Raw genomic sequence first — 25868 nt, 5'->3', positions numbered from 1 at the left:
GTGGGTTATAACCACTAAGCTGCTGCAAGGCTGGGGGGGGCTGTTTATGATTTTAAAGGTGGGGGGAGAAGAAAGTTTTAAAAGGGCAGCCTTGAAATAGGGTAGGTGGGCTACTCCAGGAACAGAAGCGCCTGGGAGCAGCTGGAGGCCAGTGGGGGCCTCGCCATGCCAACCTCTTCTGTAGCTGTGTTGTTCCGTTGCCTGCAACTTTTGTGTGCTTGGATTGTTACGTGCATTAAATGTGGTCAGAATCGCTGCCTTCACGTCTCTGCCCTGACTTGCGACGATGGGGTGGGGGCAAATGCCAGACCGGGGTGGCTACTGGAAGAACAGCCGTCCTTCCTGGCCCCAGCAGGGCCACACAGGCACCCTGACGATGGCACCAGCCCAGCACAGAGCCCCTCTGGGGCTGAGGTTTGACGGGACCTCCCTCCCCTCCGGAGCTTTACCACCCCCAGAAAAGACGACTGAGATTTCCAGCGTATTACAGAATTTATTTTACAAAAACTGATGGTTCTCTTCATCAGCAACTTTAAAGCAGAATTAAATAATACAGATTTGATCTGCAAAAATTCTTATAAAATTAAAAATGAACACATAATACAACTGATAAGACGTGAGGCGTTGCAGGAGAGCATTGTGCCCACCATCCCAGGCCAGACGCCGGGGGGGGGGATTCTTTTTCAAAGGTGTGTGTGGGGGGAATCCTTAAGACTACAAATTCCAGTGAGGTCCCACTACAAAATTAAAAAACCTAGCAAGGTTGCTGGGGTGGTGAGCCCAGAAGAGAGGCGGTGGGGGGCCCCTGGCACCGATCTCCCCCTTACCCCCTGCCTGCCCAGAGACAGACAGACGTGGGGATTCCTGGAGGGCCCCTTGGTGGCTTCCCAGCACCAGGAGCCAAGAGGAGACGGGAGCCCCTCTGGCCATGTGCAGAATTAAGGCTAGAGTGGAAGGGGAGGGAGGTCGCCTGCAGCCCCCTCGGTGGAGGAGCCAACTGGAGCGTCTCTGGCCTGGGTGACGGTCAGGAGCAGAAGCCTTCTCGCCTCCCTTGGTTATTTCCCTGAAACCCCGGTGGAAGGAAGGGGTGGGGGGAGGCATGCTGACCCTGGCAGGCCTGGGCCAACCCCCGGGCCAGGATGTGCTTCGCATAGATCATACGCTGGTTTTGCAATGTGAAGTGGGGGGTGGGGTAAGTGGTCCAGGCCAGCTGCTCTCTGCTGCCACTGGCAGAAGCCCCAGCCAAGTGGGGTGAAGGATTCTGCAGGTCACAGAGCAGGACAGACACTCCCCCAGCTTGTCTCAACCCCAACACCCTCTTTGGGTGGAAGGGGCCCCTCGGCCGGAGCCTAGTGGAGACAGTGGAGTGCCCTTGGTGTGCCCTGCTGCCAGCCAGGCTAGCCCAGAAGAGGACTGGCACAAGGGCCAGGAGGGAAGGCAGGGAGCCCTGGTGCTCCAGAGCAGGCACCCAGGAGGGCCTGGGGGGGCGTCTGGGGTGAGGGGCACGTCCCCCAGCCAGGAGCCTTCCCCTGGGCCTCTATGGCTTTGTGCCAGCACAGGGTCCCTGCTGCAACTGGGAAAAATATCAACTGTGCTGAATTCAGTTGCATGCACAGAAATGCAATTGAAAAAAATTACAAACAGTACCATTGATACAAATATAGTGTTTTATAAAGAATGTAGATATTTAAACTTTTTTTTAACTTCCTGAGGCGCTCTGCATTCCCTAGAAAATAATTTAGTTGTGAGAAAGTGCTCTGAGAAGTTTGGCTGCACTCTGCCGCCTAGCCCGTTGGACACCAGCCGCTCTCCGACGGCCCTTGACCGGGGCGGGGGGAGCGTGCTTGGGCTGCTCCCGCAGGGCTTAAGGATGCCAGCATCTGGCTGGCGGGGGGGAGAACCACATCCCTGGGCAGAGCAGGGCTGCCTCTCCACCCTCCTGTGTCGAGAGCCCCTCTCTTCAGGCGAGGCACGAGGGGGTCATGGGGCCGGAGCCCAGCTGGGAGACAGGGGGCTGGCGGTTCGCTCTCTAGGGGAGCCCCTGTGCTGGTGCCACACCTGTCTGCCCCCCCCACCGCTCACAGCTCCTCTTTGTCGACGGTGCTGGAGAAGATCTCGGCGAATTTGCGCAGCCGCTGGTTGGCGTGCTGGGACTCCTCCTGCAGCCGCTGGTTGTTCTGCCTGAGCGTGGCCACTTCCGCCTGCAGCACCACCTTGTCCTGCTTCTCCTGCGGGGGCCGAGAAGGGGGGGGTTTCCAGGATACGCAGAGCCAGGTCCCAGGGCTACCTGCACACTTTGGCCCAGCAGCCTCGTCCCTCCCTCCCGGCATCCCACCAAGCCCCTCCAGCTCCTTACTTTCTGCAGGTCGCTGTGCAACTGCTTCAACATGGCTTCCAGCTGGTAGACCTTGCCTGTCAGATCCTCTGGTGGGCGCTGCTGGCTGCAAGGGCAGGCCGGAGAGCTGTGACACCAGACCTGCCCGGGGTTCCCGGAGGGGCTCTGCCGAGGGTGGTGGTCCCCACCCAGCTATCCAGAATGAAGGCAGCATACCTGCAGCCCGAGCCCTTGGGGAGGGGGTTGAAGCCACACGGAGGAGCGAGGAGGTTCGCCTCACCTGCAAGGTGGGCTCCAACCTCACCCAGACCCGTCAGGCAGACCCTTGGGGGTTCCAGCATCCCCCCAAAACTTCACCTTCCTTGAGGAAGTTTTCTCACCCTTCTCAAAACATATGTCTGCCCCCCTCCCCCCGGTCCCCTGCTCACCTTAAGACAGGAGCAGCGTGTGGCACTGGCTGCCTCTCCAGGCTCAGGTGCCCGAGGCTGGGGCTGCCAGCCGGTTGCACATCTGGGCTCAACATGGTCTCATGGAGGGAGAAGAGGGAGACAGCTCTCTGCACTGGGGGGTGGGGAGAGGGAGAATCTATAGACCCCTTGCCAGCTTCTCTCTGCCCTCTGGGGAAAGTACACCAGGCCAATGCCCCCAATTTGCACAGAAAAGAGGCACAGGTGACACGAAGCCCACGGGGGGAAAGCCCTGCTGGGAACTCCACCCTCCACTCTGGCAGAGCGGCTGAACTGGCCCCCGTCTTCCGCCATCCCCTACCTTTGTGCCGGTTGGCTGGGCAGAAGGAGGAGAAGCAAGCACCCTGGCCCCTCGGCCCTCTGCCGTGACTTGGGGAGGCAGCCGAAGGCAGCTGGCAGCGAGGGGGGCGCCTGCCTAGGCGGAGGAAGGAGTTCTGCCCTGACGAGCAGGCTGCCTGTGAGGCAGGCAAGATGGGGAGGGGGAGAGCAGGCTGGGTGGGTGAAGAAGCTGTGCCACCGCTGGCAAGCAGCTCATTCAGCACCATCTTCGTGCTGAATCATCTGCCCTGCTGACAATTGGGGGCAGCCGAGCATCTGGGCTGGAGGGCAAAGCTCTTGGGTGGGTGCTTGTTTCCCTCTGCATGAAGGGTTTGCAGGGGTCTTCAATGATCCTGCTTGGGCCCTGCCATTGGGGGGGGCGACACACGGGGAGCAGAGGACACGGTCAATTTCCTTCCTCAAAGATCAGCTGCAGCCCCCCTCCCAAGAGGCTGCTCCCAGCTGGACGGAGGGGGAGCCAGGAAGGGGCCCCGAAGTAAATTGGGCTCCTGGCTGTGGGGCCCAGAGCTGAAGCCCTTTCCCAGACTGCCGCATTACCTGCCTGGGCGGGAGAGGAAGGAAGAGAGGGGCACCTACTTACCTTCATAGGCCTTCGCAGCACTGACCAAGCTGGACCATTCCAGGCCCGTGGCTGTGTCCGGCAGGGGCATCAGGGCCGGGTCAAGGCGCCGCAGGGGCTGGTCATGCACCTCGGTTAGGGAGAGCTCAGAGGCCGAGATGGTGGCTGTGGACAGAGGGGAGGCCAGGCCTCCCCCAGACCCATCAGCCGACCTGCGGAGGCAGTCCACGCAACCCCCTTCTGCCCTGGATGCTGGGGCAAACACTGACTCCCCCCATGCTCCAAGATTGTCGGGGAAGACAGGGACCCACGTTGCCCACCTGCATCCGGCACTGGGGCTCCACCAGACTCACCCTTCTCCAAGGAGCAGCCCCGGCCGCTGGTGGCCGGCCTCCGCACAGGGAGGGTGCTGGTGAAGAGCATGTCGCTGGAGAGGGGCTGCTCAAAGCAGGCGCTGCTGGCCAAGGAGGGATCTCGCCGGCCGCTGCACAGGCTTTCGTCTGAGAGGGTCCGCTGGAGTGTTTTCTGGGGGGTCTGCGGGGAAGAGCGGAGACCCTCTTCAAAGTCCCAACTAGTCCACAGCTCTCGATTCTCCTCATCCCCAAAGAGTCGAACGGGATCCCTGGGAAGACTGTAAGCGGGCAAGTCCTCCAGTGCCCCAAGGCTGCCGAGGCTCAGCTCCCACGGGGAGCCCCCCGAGTTGTCCCAAGGGGGATTCAGAGACCAGCCCCTTCCCTCCCCACTGGCTCACTCAGATCCCAGAGCTCTTTGACGGGGAAAAGCAGGAGCAAAGCCCTCCGACACGTTTAAGCCGCAGGCTCTAAAAATGCCCCCCTCCATCAGGCCCCCCCTTTATGGGGCGGAAAGTGGGGGGGGGCGCACCAGCTCGTCCTCCTGCTCCAGGCTGGTGGAGTCCATGATGATCAGCTTCTTCAGGTCATCTTCGATGGTCGACTTGTAGGCCTTGCGTGGGGAGCGAAGGTCCCGCAGAGAAGCCCGCAGGCGAGGCTGCCCAAAGACGTTCTTGGTGCTCAAGTCAACCTGCCTGTGGGCAGAGGAGGGGTGGTCAATCCCCCTCCCCAGCAGCCAGGCCCGGTCTAGGGTGGAAGGCCTCACACCCCCAGGCAAAACAGCTGGCCACGGCAGCCACCCAAAGCAGGGCTCACTGCTGCCCCCTCCCTTCTGCAGGCACTCACTTCTGGGCCTCTGCGAAGGGGGCTGGCCTGGCTGAAGCCTCCCGGCTCTTCTTCCACCCAGCAGGCAGAGGCCTGGTGCTCCGGCCGCTCTGCCTGGAGAAGAAGGACTTGGGCACAGAGGCCGAGAGCTGGCTGGGGCTCGCCTGAGACCCGGGAGCCGCCCAGGAGCTGTCTGCGGGGGGGGTCTTGTAGACCTGGATGGGGTACGTGGCCCTGGAGGCTCCGGGGCTGAAAGGGAAAGAGTCTGCAGGTGGCTGGGCCCCCAGGTGGCCAAAGTAGCACCTGGGCCATCCGACGGCTGGAGGGAGTGCGCCTGCCTCTCCGACGCTTGGCCCTGGACACAAGGCGCGGGCCTCTCTCCGAGGTGGGGAAGGAGGAGCCTCGCCCCACTTCCAACCCTGGACAAAGGCCTGGGACTGCTGTCAATGGCAGCTCTGGCACTGAGGCTGCAAATACATCAGCAATGCGGCCCTCGCTATTTGGCCAGGAAGAACCCCGCTTCTGAAAATCGGGCAGCCCGCCTGCTGGCAGGAGCCGCAGAGGGTCCCCCCCTGACGTCCAACCGGCCTGCAAACCCGCCACGTATTCAGGGTCCTGGTTATGTTGGGGGGAGCTGTAGGGTCCCTTACCTGGCCTGCCAGGTCTCTGGGGCGCTGTTGTTGCCCCCCCTGGTGGGGCCGCCAACTCCTCTCCCGAAGGCCCTGGGGCAGTAATTCCAGCTTCGTCTGCCCATATGGCCGGCAGGCCAGGCCGCCTCTGCCCTCTTGCCCTGGCCTTCGGGGAGGGCGGGACCAAGGAGAGGCGAGGACATGGGCACTCGGTCACGCCGGATGGACATGGCACCGATGCCGCCATTGCTGGAGACGCCGCCCTTGGCCCAGCGCTCAGCCGCACTGTCAGCGGGATCACCCGGGTCATCACTGTGGGCGCTGCTGGAGGCAGTGCTGGAGAGCGTGTTGCTGCTGGACGTCTGCCCCTCGGCCTGCGGGGAGGGGAGGTGGGCTCAGTCCCCAGACAGGCACCCAACGGACAAGCTGCAGAAGCCCACACTCACCTTGGGGGGCTGCTCTGGGGAGTCCTTGCCAGGCAGCTCCCACTGGCCTGGCCGCTTGTTCCCAGAAGCCGCGGAGTATCCGGAGGGCCCCGGCACGTGCCACAGCAGCTCTGGGAGGGCAAGGAGAGGGGTTGGGGGGGGGCAGGCCACCAGGAGAGGTGGAGGCAATTGGCCTCCCCCTTCCCTAGAGCCCCAGCCCTTGGCTGGAGGCCTGGTTTGTGCCATGCCCAAGCAGGCCTGGTGCCCCTGCCACCCGACTTTTCCTCCACCGCCACCCAGTGCCAGTCTGCAGGAGAGGGCAATAGCCGCCTGCCCTTCTCAGAACCTGCCAGGGGAGCCTCGGGCACCTGCCGCTTGTCTGCTCCATGCTGGCAAGGACAGCCCTCTCTGTGCCCAGGGGGACACGGCTGGGCTCCCCAAAGTCTGGCAGCTTCAGCAGAGGTTGCTTCTGAGATCTCAGCCTAGACACACCAACCCCTGTGTGCCCGCCATCCATGCTCACCAGGCTTGGGCCTCTCCATGGCGCCTTCCTGGCTGGCCAGCCCCCCGCCGGACAAAGACGAGTCCCCGTTTGAGGTCGCTTCGGAGGAGCAGAGCGGCTCAAAAGGCCCCGGAGGCCTCAAGGGGACCACATACCTGTGCACAGAGCTGAAGACAAACAGGGCAGCTGAGAAAGCCGCCAAGACAGTGGGAAAAACACCACCCAGCCCTTCTTAGCAGGTTTTAAAAATACCAGGCTTAAAGGAGGGAGGGAAGAGGGAGAGGGCCATAGAGCAGAAGGGAGCCAGCTCCTCCTGCATTCAGCTCCATAGGTGGGCGACGGAGGGGCATCCGGAAGGGGTGGGCGGCCAGGTTGAAGGGCCAAGCCAGCCTCTCCGAAGGAGCATCGGTTGGTGCATCCAGTATGGAGCAATGCGGCTCGAGAGCCATGGGCCACAGACTGGAGCCTCTGGGTGCCTCACAAGGGTCCTTCCCGGCAATCGGATTTATTCCTGGGGGGGGGATGTTTGCACAAGGAAAGCTGCCTTGCGCCAATCAACACCTTTGGCTCCGCCTCATCTGAATTCCAGGCCCTTCTGGGCATTTCATCTGGATCAGAATGCCACTGGGCAACTGTTCACTGCAACTGAGAGATCTCCCTCCCTCCCTCTCCCCCCTCTCTCCCTCCCCCCCTCTCGTTAACAGCCTCTCTTGAGGCAGAATCATGCAGGGTCAACGGTTGGTCGAGCTGAGAGAACCGTTTGCAGCCCAGAGAGGATCCCTTGCCCCTCTGAGCCCCCTGCCTGCTACCAGCACAGCCCCTTGCTACTCCTCAGAGCAAACGCCTCGGGCAGGAAGTGGCTCCTACCCAAAACCAGCCAAGGATGAAGGCTCTTCCCCAGCACCCAAGGGAGACGGTTGGGGGCTCAGCTCTCTTTGCCTTTCCTGGTTTGCCCCTCACCCTGGTGGGCTTGCAAGGTCCGGCACAGCATGGCCCTTGGCTGCTACTTCGAAACCCCCCCCAAGCTCTGGAACTGGAGTGGGACGCAAAGTGCTAGGCAGCAAAGTTAAGTCCCTGGATCAAAAAGAATCTGCGGGAGGGAAAAGCCAGGCGGGTGGAGGGGGCCAAGATCCGGGCCCGGGTATCCCCCTCTGTCCACGTACTTGTCCGGCGAGAGCTTGTACCAGGCGAAGGGTCCTCCCGAAGAGCCCGGAACAGAGAAGCTGCCCGAGGGCTGCCGATACGGCTGGGTCTTCTCTGTGCCACTCTGGGAGGAGGAGGAGGAGACGACACGGGGGGTCTCTGGGAAGCTGGCAGGCCTAGAGAAGGAGGGAGAGCCTGAAGGCCGGGCCCACGCCCAGAGCCACGCAGCTCTCCTCAGGCTGCACCCAACACAGCAGAGCACACACCGCAGGCTCCGCATCCCAAATGTCCTCCTGGCACGGAGCCTGCAGGCCGGCCCAGAAACACCGAGCGACCCTCTTAGCGAGCCCCGAGACCTCCGCTCCTCCTCACCTTTTGCCATGCAGGGGCTGGGACTGGCGGTAGGGGGTGAGGGCGCTCTGCTTTGGGGCCCTGGTGAGGGACTGGGACTGGCCAGGCCCCAGCTGCTCAGCCCACTTGGGGGGCTGGGTGGGGCCGTGGGTGGCGGAGCCGCTCCATTGCCAGGCTGAGTTGCGGTACGGAGGCCGGTAGCCCCCTGGCAAACTTTCGGGTTCCCCCCTGGGCTCCATCAAGCTCGCCTTCAGGGACTCAGCCCACCCCCTGGAAAGAGAGAGAGAGAGAGAGAGAGAGAGAGAGAGAGAGAGAGAGAGAGAGAGAGAGAGAGGGAGAGAGAGGGAGGGAGGGAGAGAGAAGGGGGAGGGAGGGAGAGGGAGGGAGGGAGAGAGAGGGAGAGAGAGAGAGAGAGAGGGAGGAGAGAGAGAGAGAGAGAGAGAGAGAGAGAGAGAGAGAGAGAGAGAGAGAGAGAGAGAGAGAGAGAGAGAGAGAGAGAGAGAGAGAGGTGTCTCTGCCTGCCCAGCCCAGAAGCGTCGGGGGTCATGCAGAGGAGGGTGCCCGGCAACTCTGTGAAGAGAAGCTGCAGGCATGCAGGTCGGCCTTTCTGGTCCTGCCAGCCACCCACCTCCAAGACCTGCACCAGGGGCACGGCTGCCCCCCTGAAGACCCAGAAAAGTTGCTGACGCAGCTTGCCCAGGAGCCTTGCCCACCAGGCCCAGTCCTGGGACCACTCCTGGCTGCTTCAGGTGCCTGAGAGTTGGGCATCGTCGGCCTCCTGCCCCTAGCTGAACCCTCGGCCAAGCAGGTCCCCTGCTCCAATGGAGGCCTAGTCTGCAGGAAGGGGAGCAGCCCTGGCAGCACCTTTTTCTCAGGCACCCTCTCCTGGGGGGGGTCCTCCACCCCTCCCAGCATGCAGCTCTTGGCAGATGAAGCCATCGAAGCCGGCTCTGCAGCTGCCAACATGGGAGACGCCTCGAGGCCTGGGGGCAGCTTGGCAGGAAGGGAACCCAGGCAACCACAAGCTTCCAGCCCCCTGCCCAGCCCCACTCCCAGGCCATGGCCTCACTCCCTGCCACCCATCTCCCCGGCTCTGTGCAGCAAAAGTGCTGCCGGATGGTCATCCTCCAGCCCAGCCGCCACAGGGGAACTGTCTCAGTGCAGGATCCTGTCCTGCCTACCTAAAGCTGATGGAGAGGGAGGTGCTGCCGGAAGCAACCAGGTGCCTCTACTTGCTTTGCAAACCACACCTGGAAAATCAGGCAAGGAAGCAGGGAGCTGGGTGGGGGCACCCCCTCTTCCTCCTCCCCACCCCCACCCCCCATCTCTTTAGCTGCGCACGTTTTCTCTGGAGGAGACAGCAAGCCAGCAGACTCTCAGGCAGGGAGGGGGGACGTTCAAGGGAACGCATAACCACTATAACTGGAGATCCCAGAAGGGAGTGGCGGAGGGATGAGCCTGGGCAGTTTTCCTTTTGCAAGGCCTGAAAGATTTTAAACCTGTCGCACACCTGGATGCATCCCAGGCCTGAGAGGCCCACAGGAATCCTCAGCCTCTGGGCTTGCCTTCCTCCACTCACATTTAGTGGCTGCTTAGCCCAGTGGTTCCCAGGCGGTGGCACCGTGTCTTAAAACGAAGGCTGCAACCTGAGCCCCAGGACCCACTCAGCTCCTTTTTGGACCTGGCAAGGCATCGGCCAGCCTTTCTCTGCTTCCCCCCAAGGAGCAGCCGGGATTCCCAGCAGCTTCCCGCACCTGCCAGAAGAGCCGCTGCTGCCATTCCCTGCTGGCTGCCGAAGCCACAGTCATCCCCCCCCCCTCTCAAAAGCCAGCTGTCTTCTCTCAGTGGGTCCCTGGCCGAATAGGGGGAGCTACCCAAGGAGGGCATCGCAGCCCAAGAGAACCAGCCCAGCAGGGTAAAAGCCCCCACTCCCACCAAGGCCAGGAGCTGGTCGACCAGGACAGAGAGGCTGGCGGCCTTGGGGCTTGGCAGGGTGCCTCCCCCCAGGACAGACCTCCTGCCCTGCCCAGGACCTACTCGCTGCACAGGCTATGGAGCCAGATGGACCCAGGTTATTCAGAGGTTCAATTCTGCCATGAGACAAATCAGCTGCAGAGGATTTCGCCTGTTTCCGGCTGAGCCAAAAGGGGTCCCGGTGGCCCCTGGCTCCTTCCTCCTCCTGTGTGGCCCCTGGCTCCTTTTTAACCCTACCCGGAGATGCAGAGGCTCACCTGCGTGGAACGCCATCTTCGTGTGGCGGAATCACCACCACTTTCACAGTGACGGAGGTACGCAGCCAGTCGACCATCTGGTCGTGGCTGAGGGTAACCACGGCCACCTTGCAGATCTCCACCAGCCGGCTGCCCTGCCGCAGCCCCGCCTGCCAGGCGAAGCCGTAGTCCTCCACCTCAGCCACCGTCCCGTCAAACTTCACATGGAAACCCAGCTGCCCCAGCCCGTTCCTCCGGAGGGTCATCTCCACCGTCTCAGCACCAGAGGTCATGACCTGGGTGAAAGCACACAACCCCGGGGTCAGAAAGATCACTTCCCTCCCAGGATGGTGGGGCGTCCTAACTAACCAGGGGGCAGGGGCGTTACTGACCTTCAGCCTCTGCACAATCTCTTTAACATCTTCAGGATTATTCTCTGGGGCCCGGACAAAAATATGGTCCCCACGTCCATAAAAAATTTTGAGGTTGCAGCTGTCTGGCGTCCAGCCAATCACATCCACGCAGAAGCAGTTGAAGACCACTTCCTTGGTGGCCAGGTCCAGGAGGACCACGAACTCGTTGGAGATGCCTAGCAAGCACTCAATCTCCATTCCCTGCAAGTAGTCCTGGGCCAGAACGCGCCACACAATGGCCCCTGCACTCTGCTGCTCAGCCCCAGAACGCGCCCTCGTCTTCTCCCTCTTCTTAGAGGCCAACGAGATCAGGTTGAACTTCCCCGAGGAGTCGATGGGGGTGCTGGTGACGCTGTTCTCAGCCAAATCCTTCAGGTACTCGTGCCGCGTGCGTGTGGCCATGGTGTGGAACTTGTCTGACTTGTGGGCAGCATTCTCAGCGTTGATCACCTTGGCAAGCAGGAAATCTCGGAAGACGTCCGACTTGTGGAAGGTGGCCTGACTGGGGATGGCCGGCCCAAAGGGGGGCACATCCTTGGAGCGGGTCACTGCCACGCTTGGGACATGGAAATGAAAACACAGGCCTGTGGCTGAGACTACACAGGCCGCTGCCAGGTTACTCCTCGGCTGTTCCCTGTTGGTCAGTCCCAGGGTGCTGGACAGCCGAGGCCCACTTCAACCCGAGGACCCAAGACTGGAGGATCAGCCACCCGAGAGGCTGGAGTCACGAGGATCACCTGCAGCCCCGATCCTTTGTCTGAGAGAGGCTGCCTGCTCAGCTGGACCTCTGGAGAGCGAAGGGGACCCCACTGGCCCCAGGATACAGCCAAAGCCCAGAGCTCTGCTCCTGACGTGGCCGAGCCCAAAGACCCCCCTCCCGCAGCCTTACCTGTAGCGGACGCTCTCCGTGCAGGGATTCTGGGCACAGACGATGATGAAGACATGCTGGAAATGAGAGCGGACATTCTGGGGGGTGAAGGGCAAGGCCCCTGGCTCCTGGAAGATGACGGTGACGATATCGTTCCCGATGTGCCTCTTCCGCAGAAGCTGGAAGGGGAAGGCGGCGCTTGAGAGCCTGGGAAGGGAGCCTGGGGCCCAGCCAGACGCTTGTCAGACCAGAAGGAAACAGACTCCTCATGGAGTCCCTCTCCAGTTGGGTGGGGGGCTTATTGTTCAAAAGAGAAGCGAAGGGTCAAGACCACTAAGTTGAGCCCCACAAATGGTGGCAACCCCACAGTTCAGTATGTGCCATGTGACCCCACAAAGCCAGTCCACTCTCTCCTCTGGGCCGGGCCCTGACCTGCCCCGCCTGGTACCTGCTGCCTGTTGTTGGGGGTGTAGGGGAGCATCGTGGAGACGTGGAACATGACCTCGTAGCCCTGGTAGGTCGTGTAGAGGGAATGGGTGCCGGTGGAGTCGGCTGCAAGGGAAGCAACAGGGAGGACTAGCAGAGAAGCTGGGGCCCTCAGAGGGCAGACACCGTGTTAGCAGTGAGTCCTGCCCTGCCAGCTCCCAAACCACCCTCGGCAAGGACCTACTTTTGGTGTCCAGCTGTGCGGCATACTTGCAGAAGCCCCTCAGGCAGACCTTGTCCCCCAGCAGGGCCAGGAACTCCTCAAAGGCCGGCCCAGCCTCCTCATTGTTGTACATCTCCTCCTCCGACCTCTGGCCGGCCTTGCAGTACAGGACACCCACCTTGTGCTTCCGGCAGAGCTGGGGCGAAAGCAGGGAGTGCCCCCTCAGAGCTGGCTGGATGCCAAGCCCAAGAGCGACTTTCGGAAAGAGGGTCTGGGAGAGAACAGGGCCTTCCTGGGCCACAAACAAGATGGGTGGGCAGGCAGGAAAGCCCTCTGCCCCCTCCGGGTTGCCTGCAGCGTGCTTACTCCTTGCTCGTCCAGCTTCCGCAGCTGCTCAGAGACTTGGGGAACACTCAGGGCCAGGCGCAGGCAGTGTATGTTCAGCTCAGGGACGACATGCTCCAGCACGTCCTTCAGGGGGATGCCACGGACAGTGCCGTGCTTGGTGGTGGTGGGCGTTGCATCTTCTAGGATGGCACCACGGAGGGTGGTCAACTGCAGGGCCCAGAAAGAGAGGCAGGAATGACGCTCGGCCCACCCCAGGGCTCACTCAGATCCCCCCTCTTCTGACACAGCAGAGCGGAGGGCTGCCCATGGGAGGGCCCCACTTGGCCAAAGAGCCTCTTCCCCAAGCGCGCCTTGTGCCCGGGGCCAGTGGGCTACAGCCTCTGCACAGGGGCTGAGCATGGGCTGGGGAGGCCTCAGGGGAGGAGCAGAGCTGTCAACCAAGCCTCACGAAGAATGGCGCTCTTCATGGGAGGAAAAGAGCCCTGCTCTAGGGGAAATCCCCAATCATCAGAGCTAGAAGGAGCCTGAGAATTGACCCCTACACTATCCAGGGCAAACTTTGTCTCTTAGGCTCAGTCCCGGCCTGCAAAAGCCTAGGAAACATTTTTTTCTTACAACAGGAAATGTGCAGGAGGAGTGCCAGCCCTCCCCACTCGGAGACAAGGCCCATTGGCCCTGGAAGAGACCTCCCCCACCCCAAATCCAAGATGCCACATGGAGACTGCAGCCTCTTTCAGTACTTCAGATCATTTGCCGGTATCCAACACATTCAATCCTTCATCAATGGGATGGTTGAGGTTTGGGGGGGGGCACAAGTGACTCGGATTGTCCTTGCAAGGCAAAAACATCCCCTTTGGGAAGCTTAAACTGCAGGGCTGCTTAACCTCACAGGGCCCACATGGGGCTCAGGGTGGTCTTGCCCTTTCAGCGGAGAAGTACTAGGCACAGAAATGCCCCCCCCCCAGGTAGGAACCAGCACTATCAGCCTCACTGCCGGGCCCTCTCAGTGCTGAAGCATCCTCTGCTGGCTCGGATGGATTTGCTTCACAAATAGCCAGCTCAGGTCAGACAGTTTCTATTCACCACAGGCTGTGCTTGCTTACTCCTGGCAATGTGAACTCCACCACTAAGCAATACATGACATCACTAGACTGACTTATGACAGCTTTTCTATCAGTCCCGGTCATGATCATTGGATGAGTCCCATCTGATTGCAGCATCTTGTGCTCACACGATTGCCTTTTCTGGCCTCCTGCAGGTTTCCCCAGTGACTTTGATTGCTGGAAGGCAGCAATGAAGTCTGTCAAAGGCAATTGCGGGACCCCAGGACGCTGCGATCTTCTATTTGAGACTAGGTTGCCAAGTGCCCAAATTACGATCTTGTGACCGCGGGACACTGCAATGGCCACAATTACGAAGACCCATAAATCCCTGTCGTTCAGGGCCATTGTATCTTCAAGCCGTCGCTGAACAAGTGGATCACCTGTATATTATAAATCGGTCAGACCCCACCTGCTGTCTAGACCCCACCCTTTGAGGAGGGTCTATAGGGATGAGAAGGATAGCAAGGATAGTCAGGAAGACAGAGACTGCCGGCGAGAAAGAAGGCAGACCTCAGCCTTGAAGAAATCCAAGAAGGGGCCACTGTCATTCTGGAAGGGAGCGTGAGCGAGGACAGAGCTACTCCAGAATCCCAGCTGAACATTACAGGAAAAGGATGAAGATTATGAGCTGCCTGCCAGAGCCCACAAAGTTGCTGGCCTCCCCTTTCCTAGAAATGGTCAAGCTGGGGAAGCTTCAGTCTGGAAGAGAGACTTGACACCCTGGCCTAGGGATCCCTTTCCATCGTGGGACCTCTCAGGCAGGAGAGACTCTCCCAAGGGAAGGATTAAGGCAGCCTCTAAGACTGCATCCCCAGTGACCGACTATCCTCCTGATGTCCTGGTAGGATAGCAGCCAAGGAGAACAAAGACGCAGCTTCGGCCAGCCGGACAATTCTCCTGCCCCTTAAGCTTCTCCGCACTACGAGGGGGGTGTATCTCCCAGCCAGATTGGGAATTAATAGGGATCAAAGCCCACTGCCTCACCCACCCCCAGCGTGCCCGCAGGATCTTCAGTGGCGCAGAGGAAAAGCAACTTGCCTCGCTGGTGCGAAAGATAATCCTGTACTGGTACTGAGGCCCGAAATCACGATGGTCCTCCAGCTTCTCGCGCCTGATGCTGACAGCCACGGGGCCCAGCTTCTCATCCACCCCAAAGTAGTTAAAATGTTCTGATGGGGGAGAGAGGAAGAGGGAAGAGGGGAAAACACCTTAGCCATTCATCCTGTGCATCATGCCCTAAACTGCCGTATAGTTCCAGCCATTATTTACCAATCTGAAGAAGTGCCCACCCACTCAAAAGCTCCTCCAGCAAGGCTTGCCTGTCCAGCTAAACCAAGGAACAGTCCCAAGGCAAAAAGGACATGAGGGGTAATGAGGGGCTGGGAGGGGGAAAGAGATGCACCAGGGGAACCTATGTGGGCTGTGTAGGGATGGGGAGGAGGATATGAACCCACCACTCAGGAATTCAGGGTTGCTATGATGTTGGCATACACTGGGATCAAGCCTCATCCTCCTCAACTGCCCACTTTCTCAGAGTCCTCTTACCCTCCAGCACCCCAAATGGCAAAGCCAAAAAGTGCCAACCTTTGCCAGAGAAGTAGTCCCGGTAGTAACGGGCACCCAGGTCCACATGCTCAATGCTGTAGTGTTTCAACCGGCTGAGGCTGCGCTGCAGCTCTTGGGGCGTCTCCAGCACACAGATACTGGCATTCGTGCAGTAAGGGGCAGGGGCCATGTCCGCAAAGGCCCCTTCCCCACAGCTACCTACAGAGGCAGGTGAAAAACTGATGTTGCGCTCTCCCTCGCCCCCAATCTCATTGCGGAAGTGAGGACAGCTGAGTAGCAGACTGTTGCTGTTGCTGTCCCCTGGGTCGTGCTCCAGATTCTCCTTGGAGTTCAGGTCCTCAGGGCTGAAGAAGGCGCTGGGTGGGTCCAGGTTGGCCAGTCCACAGGTGGCAGCAGCTGAGCCAGCAGAGGCAGCCGAAGCCCCAGTGGTGGTGTTCTTCCGCTGTGCCACGCAGACCCGCCTGGCTGCCACTACCTCGTTCAGGTCAAAGAGCAGGCTCTGGACGTCGTAGTGGGCCAGGCTCTTTGGACACAGCCAGCCGCGGCCTACCTCCTCCATCTCCCCTGGGGCCCTGCTGCAGTCGCCTTCCGCCCGGCCACTCCGCAGCTTCCGGAAGATGGAGTCCCCCCCGCTCCCCTCTGCTCGGAGGCCCCTCTTGCGGGGCTTCTCCTTGGGGTGAAGGGGCAGCCCTGGTTCTGCTCGGGCCTCTGCCTTGGCACTCCTGGTGGTGTGGAAAGAATCCACTAGCCGCTGCCGCTGCCCAGCCACCACCCTCCCACTCTGGAACTCCTGAAGCATCTCATAGAAGCTCTGCTCGGAGAGGCCTTGCACATCGATGGAGGACGTGCTGCCATACTCGCGGAAGAGAGGCAGTCCACCAGCCAGTCGGGCTCCCCGGGGCTCCACTGTGGTTTCCAGGTCGCACTCGCTCAGTGTGACCTCGCTGCTGCTCCTGTTCCTCAGTGCCAGGAACGCCCTACTGGGAGAGCACGGCCACCCGTCCTGGAACTCGGTATCCTTGGACCTCCTCCGAGCCAGGCGCCGGGAAGCCCTTGGCCCCGAGAAGGCAGCCTCCCTGGGCGGCTGCCCGTTCTGCAGTTCCCACTGCATGGGGCCCGGGGCCTCTGGGACCTTGGCAGCACTGGGAGTGGCTGGATCCTTCAACCCTTCTCTTTTGGGGGGCCAATCGGCAATCCGGGCCCGCACCCCCATTTTTGGCACGGCAGGCGTTGTGGTGGTTGGTCGCAAAGGAGATGCATCATCCACATGTGGGATGCAGCCATTCTGGGCCCAGGATCCTAGAGAAGGGTAATCGCCCCCTGTGGGGTCCAGGCCCGCCACGTTGCAGCTCTCATGCACAGGCCGATACGCTGTCATAGTCTGGCTTGGGCTCCCTGCAGGAAGACGCTCTTCATCTCCATGGGGACATGGGCACACCACAGCTGGCGTTGGGAGGTCTGGAAGAAGCTGAGGCTGCTCAGGGCAGCGTTGCCCCCTGCCCTTGCCTCAAGACCCAGCACTAGAAAATGAGGACAGCAGCTGGGCTTCCGTTATTCCAGCAATATGAATCATTCTGAAAGAGAAGGAGAAACAGCATTAGCCATGGAGCTCAGGAGCAGAACGTGGGGCAGCCCCACTTTGCTGCTGGGGAACAGAGCTGGGAATCTGCTCTTCTGCAGAAGCCAAACTACGATATTTGTAACATGCTCTATGCTGGGTAATGAGGAAGCCCAAGGTCCCCCAGATTTGTGGACATCACCAAGAATTGATTGTGGATCAAGTAGCTCCCCTCAATGCACACCAACCACCCTCCCCACAGGCAGATTTGGGGAGCCATCATGTAGCGGAAAGGCTGAAGGGGGAGGCCCAGGATTGGGAGTCCATCGTCATGCAGCTTAGGGGGCAGTCCTCGCCCTGCTAAGCAAATGGGGGGGTGACTTTGCCTGAGATCCCCCTAAATCTGGAGGCCAAAGGATAATTTGTGAAAGTCCCGAGGCAGGCTGGGAACTGACTGAGGGGCTGCTCACCTTTGCCTGCATGGAGCAAAGCATTCTGTTTGTGTGTGTCAGCCCTCCTTTCCTACTCATTTATTTAAAAGATTTGTACAGTCGTCTATTTTAAACACAAACCTGGAATGTCCCACAACAAGATAACTGCTATACTAGCAACAGCCCTCGCAGCCTAGCCAAGATGAGACCCACAACCATAGAACCCGAGTGGGCCACGGGGGAACGCTGGCAACTTTGGGAAGTGGGCAGCCAATAGTCAATGCCTCCCTCACCCCCTCCCCGGACTGGATCCTGCCCTCCGTAAGCCTCAAAGCCAACACAGCCCCGCCCCATCTAGAACCCCATTTCCATGCAGACTGTCCAGATGCAGAGCGAGCCTGACCTGGGTGCCCCCGCAGGACACGGCAGGGCCCCAGACCTTCCCCCTTAGGGCAGGAGGGAAATGGGCAAGCGCTCTCCCAGGGCGGGGAAGGGTCTCTGTGTTTGCAGCCATTCTTCGGGCTGCCTGCAGTGGGGACCCAGCAGCTCTGCTGCCCCCAGGTCTCAAGCCATGGAGGTGGCAGACTTCACGGGGAGGAGGATAGGGCAGGCCTGAGCAACAGAAAAACAAAATGGAAGTGCCAGCACCCTTCTCTTGAGGTTCAGCCCTGCAATGCAAGAAGCATCCTGGCACTTTTGCTGGCTTGAAGGGGCCCCCCGGGGCCAGCAGGGGCTGCCCTGCCTTTGCATCATGCTGCAGAAGCTTGCAGAGCAGGGGGGTCCTATGCCCAAAAGTCATTCTCACAACAACCTACGGGGAAATGTCCAGCTGCCCCAGCCTCAGGAAAAGTTGGCAGCCACCTCAACGTTCTGTGTCCCCTCAAATAAATTTCTCCCAGGCACTCAAGCTCCAGAGGGTATGCTTGAAATGCTGCAGTGGAAGGTTGTTCTCCCACTGGGCCCCAGCTGGCTCTCGCTCACACAACCCCCCCCCTGCCAGCACCAGTGCCCGCAATATGCCCCACATTAGCCTGCTCAGAAGCCCGGCTCTGCCACAGGCAGAAACATTGGGCGCCCTTGACTGGCATGCAGACAGGCTGGACTTTCGACCCTCGTCCAGCACTAGACAAACATTTCAGACTGAGCAGAAGCTCTTTAGAGAGAGGGAGAGCTCCAGGCTGGGGAGGGGCAATGCGCGCGCGCACACACACACACACACGCCTCTGCTGCTGAGGTCCAGAGATGTCCAAACACAATTGCTGCTACCCATGCTGGGCAAAGCTGGGTGCTTGGCTCCCTCATCGCAGGCTGTGCAGAGCCCTGGCCTGTCCGGGCTCCGGTAAGAGCAGCCCCAGCTGCCCTTCCCCAACCAGGTGGCCGGTCAGGAGCCGGGAGTGCCTTGAGCTCAAGGGAGCCCTTGGGAGCCTCCTGCCAGAGCTGGCTGCTGACTCAAGCCCCTGCAGGGTCCCAAGCTCCCCTACCCGGCCAGGCAAGCCAGCAGCCCAGGCTCAGGTGCCCAGACCCGAGGAGGCAGAAAGGGCACACGCAGAGCCTCGCTTCCTGCAGCTGAAGCCTCTATTCCCGCCTGGGCCAAGGAGAGGCCTTCTCCAGGAGGGCTGTTTTGGCCATGCACCAGCACCTAGCAGCTGCAGGAAAGCACACCCGGTCTGCCTCCTAGGCGGCAATGGGGCTGTTCAAGTGGCACTCGAGTCCCCCTGCCTTGGAGTGGGAGCTTCCATGCCAGGCCCTCGGAGCCAGCTGCCCCCACAAAGCAAAGACTCTGACCCGCCTCCAGACTCTTCCCAAAAGGCATAAACCTGACAGATGTGCACGCTAAAGCCGTGGTACCTATCTTCAGCTGCATACAAAAATGACCACACGATGCAAGTTTCAAAGACGCCCTGGGGGGACAGAAGCCGGCTTAACCTCTGCGTAGAAGAAAGTTTGTCAGACGTTTTCCCCAAAGGTCGAAGCAGACTTCCTACTCAGGTGCAGTCATGCACAATCTGAGAGCTCACAGTTTGGCACATGCCCCAGCTATTTCCTCTGAAAGAAGGTTGCTCAAAGGACAATGATGAAGAACTATTTTGTACTGCTATAGAACCAGGATAAGAAATGTCAGTTGCACATGCCTGAATTTCATTTAAACACAAGGAAACAAGATCTGTGCAACCGTGGAAGAATCTATTTATGGGAGATGTAAGGTCTCCATCTCTGGAGGTCAGAAGAGGCTAAACAATAATCTCTTAACTGCTTTTCCTACACCGCAGGGCAGTGGGGTGGAGAACATATTATACCTGAATTCTTCCAACTCTACTGTGGTATATTTTACATTCTCACAACACCTATTCTAATAACTTGTATGCAGATATGAAGCCTATGCTTCAGTCATCATGTCCACATGACCCTCGGGTGCTTAAAATGCCCCACTCAGCCAACTGACTTCCAAGTCCTGGTGGAAGCTAGGACTCCAAAGCCCATTTCTTAGGGAGCTACAGACTCCTTTCTGGGCTCCTGGTTCTAGGCAGAGTGCACAATGACACACTCGTGGTGCGCTTCCTGCAGTGATGTTTTCTCCAATGTTGGAATACAGCAATCATGGGGACCCATATGCCCATGGTCACCATGTGCTCACCAAATGGAGGAGGCCACAGGCTCCAAGTTCCTGGCAGTTTGACACTCGTGATCTAGGAACTCCAGGACAGAATCCAAGAAGCAAACCCTGAGGCACCAGCCGTGTCCCACACAGGCATCTCTAGCACAAGCCTTGACCTCCTCCACACATCAGGATCCTAGCTATTAATTCATCAGTGAACCAGCATAACGAGAGGTAGCATCGGTAGGAGGGCGCCCCTCTTGTCAAGTATCTTGCCCACCAAGGCCACCCTGACAGAGTCCTTGGTGGTCAGCAGGCAGTTCCATCTCCCTTAGGTCCAGCCCCCTCCCAGAACTAGGCTTGCTTCTGTGAGGGCAGAACCAGGCTGAGACTATGGAAGGATGCCCCATCTTGGAGTAGGACAGGGAGGAGGGAAGAGCCCGGTCACCTCACTAGAGCCCGGAATGCATCGGCTCCTTTTGCCAGCCGGCCATGAGTGCATTGGAGAGTTCTCCAGAGGGCCGAAAAAGAAGACGTGCCATGCAGAGAGCTGGGGGGGGGGTCAGCAGAGGCCCAGAAGATGCAACAAGAAGCCTGGCCTGAATCCATGCAGGGAAGAAAGCCAAAGAGTCCTGGCCTGGATCGGGGAGACGGAGCCAGCTGAACCCAGTTCCAAGAGGTTTACCTCCTCCCACCCCCAATCCGAATTTGGGGCATGAGGCACCAGAAGCAGCGACATTCAACGACCGGAAGGATTGGCAGGCAGGCGTGTAGGCAGCTTCAGTTGCTCGTCAGCTCCCTGGCAGCACACACCACTCATCACGAGTCCCAGAGAGACGGGCCTGGTGCCTTCTGTTCCTTCCCACCGATTCCTCACCAGCCTGGAACTTGTTGCTGGCCCACTCAGCCCACCACCCTCAGTGGTGGGCTCTGCTCCCTCTGGCCGGCCCTGTCTGCCTGCCTCTCCTTGACCCCCAGCGCCTGACTCTGGCCCTTTAGTGTGCCCAGCAGGCAGGCCAGCTGCTGAGGTCTGGCTTTTTTTTTCTATAATCATATTTTATTAATTTTTTATAATCATAAATCCTTAATATTTTATCAGCAACTTGTTATCTGGGTTCCAACATTTGGCTTATTAATACATGCTAAACTCATTTCTCTCTACCTTATTTTTCTAGCCATTGATAAAATGTATCCCTTGTTCTGAAGTATTCTGAATGTGAGAGTTGTAGGTTTTTCCATTTATCCAGGTCTATTTTTATTTGTTTTAATAGTTTTACATAGTTGTCTTCTTTTATTGTTGCACATCTTGCTGTTAAGTCTATCCCCGGGCATTTAACGTTCTTAACTATTTGAAGATCTGTTTTTTCTGACAACTGATTTTTCTGTTTATAAGACTTTTGGTTATCACTTTGGTCTCTTCTCTATTTATTTTCAGCCCTGCCACTTCTCCAAATTCTTCTATCTTTTTCAGACGTTTGGGGCTCGTCACAAGCTGCTCTTCTAATATGAAAACCAAGTCATCCGTGAATGTTTGTAGTTTATATTTTTCATCTTTTATCTTCATTCCTTTAATTTCTGAGTCTTGCCTAATATTTCTGACTGGCAGGCCTGATTGGCATTTTTAACCAACAGTATGAGCCACCAAAGTTGGCAGACAAAGAGGAGTTGTTGCTTCTCCCCAAAACTCTGAAGCTGTTGCATTCTCTAGCAACTGGCGTCCCCGGATATCTTGCCAAGACAGCCAAAGGCAGACCGTCACATCAAGGCTGAGCTGGATAGAGTGAGGTCACTGTCTTCTTGAAGGAGGACGGGACAGGTGTTCAGGTGTCTTCAGAGCAAACCAAAGGAAGAACTGGATCCTGAGCCTTTCTCGGCTCTCCATGCCAACCAAGTTGATTATGAATGCCTGAGCTGTGTCTCCAGCTCGCGGCTCCTCGTCCCAACTGGCCAGGTCAAGGGTCCCAAGGCTGTCCTCATGGCCACCGCTCTTCCCTTCCACCAGCTCCTGGCTGCTCCCTCCAATTTCTGCTCACCCACCTTCCTCCACATCCTTCTGGTTGGGAAGCAGCAGCAACTCCCCGGCCCGGCTGCCCAGCTCTGGCCAGAGCCCAGCCACCCTGTTCCTCATGCTGGTCTTGGCTGGGAGTGGAGAACTGTCTTGCCTGCCTGTCTACAATAAAATCTAGGCTAGGTAATCCCAGGGAGGCGGGGGAGGAGGGAGGAGGAAGAGGAAGAGGAGGGAGGACTAACTGAGACTCTCAGCATGTCTTCATCTACATCTTCAAAGGGAAAAGTTCTTTCCTGTCACCTTAAATCACTCAATCATTCTTCATATACCAGCTTCAAACTCCTCCCTAGCTCTTATATTTACACACAAACACAAGATTACAAATGGTTTAGAAAATGCCACTCGGGGAAAGCTTAGGTCTCCCTGCTAAAGGGGTGCTGCCCAAGCCGAGGGGGCTCCTGCTCCCTCTCCAAAGCCTGCTAGCCTTCTGGCCCTACCCAAGGAAGAAGAGCCAAAGGCCACAGCAGCCACTGGGCACAAGGCTGAGCTGCTTCCTCAAGACCACCAGGAGGGTCTCTGGTATAGCAGACAGGCACACTGTCTGGGAGCGGGCAACGAACATGGCTCCCATCAGCCCTGGCTGGAGACCATGGGAGCTGAAATTCAAACACACACACACTCCAAATTCTAGTTGCCTGCTCTCCACCCCCCATGAGAAGCAAGCCCCACTGCAGCTCACAGCGCTCTGCGGAGGGGCAGAGGCCCTAATCCCAGACGCAACCCACAGACCGTGAGCCCCAGGCTGGCCCTTCCCCTGCATTTCAGCGTTATGATTGGGTGGATTCCACAGCAGGACCCCGAGCTCTTCCGGCCATTCCTCCCCCCACCGGGCAGAGTGTCCAGAGGCCCTAGACGGTCTGCCCACCCCACTTCCAGGTGCCTGAGCAAGAATGCAGGCAAGGCAAACACAGCCAGGAGTGGCTATTTGTTTAAGGGAGCGATTGTTGCCTCAAAGTCAAACAGAAATCTCCCCCCCCCCCCCGCCGCCTTTGTTTTTATCAGGGCAGGCTTGTGCTCAGGGACATCCCGCCACGTGGTTTCTCCAGCAGGCAGGCCCACTTTTTCAGGTGCCACCTCGGAAGGGCACGGGAGGCACCTGCTCTGTGTCTGAGAACAGGCTGGAAGCCCTGGCCCTGTGGCCTTCTCAGGGACACCACCACCACCTCTGCAGAAAACCACTGAACTCTCTGGCTGCCCCTTTCACCAAAAAACACGTGGTCCAAGAGGACTTGGAGCCACGTCTCTGGAGGGAGCCCCTTTGCTTGTGGCCGCAGTCCAAAGGCACCATCGAGGGCTGGCTGTGCTCCTGCAATGCGCAAGGTGGCACCCAGCAACTCTCCAGGCCCAGGAATCTTGTAAGTTACTTGCTGGGCAAATTCAGGAACAGAAGCTGCCCAATATGGAGAGAAACTGCCCCTCCTTCTGGGTGTCCCTGGGACAGGACAGGCCGGCTACGAAGTCAAGGCTGGCCCCAAAGGGCATGAGAGGCCGCCCATCCAGCTGGCATCCCAGGCTGAAAACCACAAAAGAGGGCGGGAAGCGGGTGCCTTTTGGGCTAAGGATGGCAGACCCCGCAGCAGGGAGATTTTGCAGGGGTGACAGGAGAGAGATGCTCTGGCCTCTGGGCCAGAGACGGGGTGGGGGGAGAGAGGGAGGGAGGCAAGCAAGCCCCTCCGTGGAGTCGCTCTGAGGAGACCCCTTCGAATTGTGAAGGGTCCCAACCTTCCTGCAAAGTTACCAGGTAAAAGGGACAAAAGGCAGCCACTCCAGCCATGCAGCCTCCCAAGCAGAAAGCGAGTCTGGTGCAAAATGGAAACGGGGGCCGTTCTCTCAAGCGTTTCTGACCGGCGGCTCGAGGCTTAGGAACAGGCGCTGCAGTCTCCAGCCGCCCCCGGGGATCGGGCTGCCCGCAGCAATCGGGCCAACCCACCTGTTCTGCGAGGGTCCCGCCTCAAACCCTGCCCAGGAGGACCCCTCCAAGGGCCGAGCTCAGGGGCAATGGGAAGCCGGGACAGGGGGGCTAGCGGCAGACTAGGACACCCATCCTCCTCTGCCCAGCGGAGGCAGCCTTCCCGCTTCCCCGGTCCTTGGGCAGCCTCGCCACTCCCACCTGGAGGCTCCGCGGGCAGCGCTAGCTGCCAGTCACACGCCTGGGGAGCAACAGGCGGGCCGGCGGGCAGCCCTCCTCCCGCGAGGGGCAGCCGGAGCGATTTCGGAGCGGCCCAGCCTCGGCCTTGCCGCCCGGCGGCGGTGGCCGCGCCGGACGGGCGCGCGGGGCCCCCGAGGCCGCCCTCGCACCTGCCGCCGTGCCCGGCTGGCTCCGAGCCCGCAGGGGCACCCGGCGTTTCTCGGCCCTGCGCTCGCCTGCCCGCGACGCCCACCGGGGACGACGGCCCCCGCCCGCCCGGCCCGCCGCAGCGGCGGCTTCCGCAGCACAATGGCGCCCGGGCTGCTCCGGGAAGGAGCCGCTTCCCCCGGGCCGGCTGGGAGGTCGCCGCTGCCGATTCGACTCTCGCGCCAGGGACCCCCGGGAGCCCCCGCGCCGGAGGCCCCGCAGCCCCACGCCGCAGCACGCAGGGCGGCTGGAGCGGCCTCCTTCCGCCCCGCGCGCCGATCCCGCGGCCTCACCTGGCGCTCGGCGGCGGCGGCGGCGGCGAGCGCGGAGCACCCGGAAGGAGGGCGGGAGGGCGGTCGGGGAGTCAGGGGGCGGGAGAGGGAAGCCCCGCCCCAGGCCCCGCCCCCCCAGGGCCGTCTGCGCCAGCGCCGGTGGGGGGAGGGGCGCCCGGAGCTTTCCCGGCCGGTCCGCTCGGAGCTGGGCGGCGGCGGCGGCGGCTGGAAGGAGAGACGGCGCGGGCTGCGGCTCTGCTCTCCGGCCGACGGCGAGGGTCGCTTCTGTGGTCGCCGCCCCGCTGCAGCGCCTCCCCGCCCTGCTGTGCCCGGCGGCGGCTGTGCCCAAGCGGTTGCCTGGCGAGAGAAAGAAGCGGCGTCCGGTTGTCGCTGGAGGAGCCCGGTTGGACGGGACGGTCTCCCCTCTGGGCTCCACGCGGCCGCCGGAGGGAGGGTGGCTGTCCTTCCCGGCCTCGGGTGGCTCCCTCTGGGGCGCTGCCGGCCGTCACTCTCCTTTGGGCGGCTTAGAGCGGAGCTTCTCTTTATCTCCCATCCGTGGCGGATGATATTTTTGTCAAAATTACAAACAATAAAAATAATGCTTATGTTTTTCCAGAGGTTTCTGCCCTTGACAAACTGATCCTGCCCTTAGCCCAGGCTGCCCCACGTGGATCCCGCGCTTGGAGGCTGCCCCTGCGGACACTTCTGGCTCTTTGCAGAAGAGCAAGGAAGGCTGGGCCCCCGCCCCCCCATCGGCCTTGGCCATGGGAGGTGCCCTTCGGTGCTCCGGATAAAAGGGCCACCCGGTCCGGGCCCACCTTTCTGTAACCTGGCCCTTGTTTCCTGGGAGAAACCGGCAGGCTCTCAGCCTGTGCAAATGTTGCATTCTTGACCTGTAGGATTAAAACATCTCCAAACGTCTCTGTTCATTTTTCACTCCTTTTGGGGTATAAAGATGTGGACCAATTACCATAATGGTGTCCCTAACATAACATCCCATTAAATCAGGGCTCTTCAAACTTGGCCCTTTTATGACTTGTGGACTTCAACTCCCAGAATTCCTCAGCCAGACAAGCTGGCTGAGGAATTCTGGGAATTGAAGTCCACAAGTCATAAAAGGGCCAAGTTTGAAGACCCCTGCATTAAATGGAGAGTCTTTGATTTTGCAACATGACACAGGAAAGGTCCACCTGAGCTGAAAAGGGACACCACCATTATTATTTATAATCATCAAGGTGTAATAAGGCTAACCAACTTCACAGTGGCTCTGGGTGGCCTAGTCGCCTCTTTCTGCCCCCCTCCCCCGCCCATCAGGAGGTGTCCCACCCCAGCCTCCCTCTTTCCACAGGGGCTCTTTGCCCATTGGTCAGAATGCTGCGATGTCATAAAGCCCTGCTGGGATTCTCCTGAGATTCCAAGGCTCCAGGCAAGTAATTCCTGGTCTTTGGGCCTTCCCTTCCATCCCGTCCCCCTCCTTCATCCAGATGCCTCCCATCAGGACTCACCTGGGCAGTGCCCACCAGCCA

The 25868-nt window shown here is 59.6% G+C and overlaps 1 protein-coding gene across 4 annotated transcripts; it reads right to left on the bottom strand.

Moving 5' to 3' along the window:
• Window positions 1–473: 473 nt before the first annotated feature.
• On the bottom strand, window positions 474–24410 carry SIPA1L3 (signal induced proliferation associated 1 like 3). 4 transcript variants are annotated; one of them, XM_081334590.1, is made up of 21 exons: window positions 24364–24410; window positions 15101–16656; window positions 14555–14685; window positions 12432–12620; window positions 12087–12261; window positions 11865–11968; window positions 11438–11595; window positions 10528–11104; window positions 10157–10431; window positions 7947–8195; window positions 7595–7750; window positions 6453–6598; window positions 5951–6060; window positions 5526–5878; window positions 4897–5124; window positions 4583–4745; window positions 4054–4234; window positions 3722–3865; window positions 2764–2896; window positions 2357–2565; window positions 474–2228 (listed from the first exon to the last, which is right to left on the bottom strand). In XM_081334590.1, exons 2-21 carry the CDS (start codon window positions 16458–16460, stop codon window positions 1981–1983), a joined length of 5289 nt encoding a protein of 1762 aa, XP_081190716.1. In that variant the 5' UTR covers window positions 16461–16656; window positions 24364–24410; the 3' UTR covers window positions 474–1980. The 4 variants fall into 4 exon arrangements, with proteins under 4 accessions (XP_081190716.1, XP_081190717.1, XP_081190718.1 ...); XM_081334591.1 differs by having other exon boundaries at window positions 2357–2441; XM_081334592.1 differs by lacking the exon at window positions 4897–5124.
• Window positions 24411–25868: the final 1458 nt, after the last annotated feature.

Source organism: Vipera berus (assembly GCF_964194415.1).
Source record: "Vipera berus genome assembly, chromosome: 9".
NCBI classification, from domain to species: domain Eukaryota; kingdom Metazoa; phylum Chordata; class Lepidosauria; order Squamata; family Viperidae; genus Vipera; species Vipera berus.
This window is presented reverse-complemented; position numbering and strand designations above follow the sequence as displayed.

What these genes read in the sequence shown, in the direction of transcription:
- SIPA1L3 (XM_081334590.1), bottom strand. Translation starts at nt 16,460, where the DNA reads ATGACAGCGTATCGGCCTGTGCATGAGAGCTGCAACGTGGCGGGCCTG. An exon ending in GGACTACTTCTCTGGCAAAG is followed by an intron (nt 14,686 to 15,100) that starts GTTGGCACTTTT and finishes CTCCCCCATCAG; the next exon opens with AACATTTTAACTACTTTGGG. An exon ending in GAAGATGGCGTTCCACGCAG is followed by an intron (nt 8,196 to 10,156) that starts GTGAGCCTCTGC and finishes CTCTCTTTCCAG; the next exon opens with GGGGTGGGCTGAGTCCCTGA.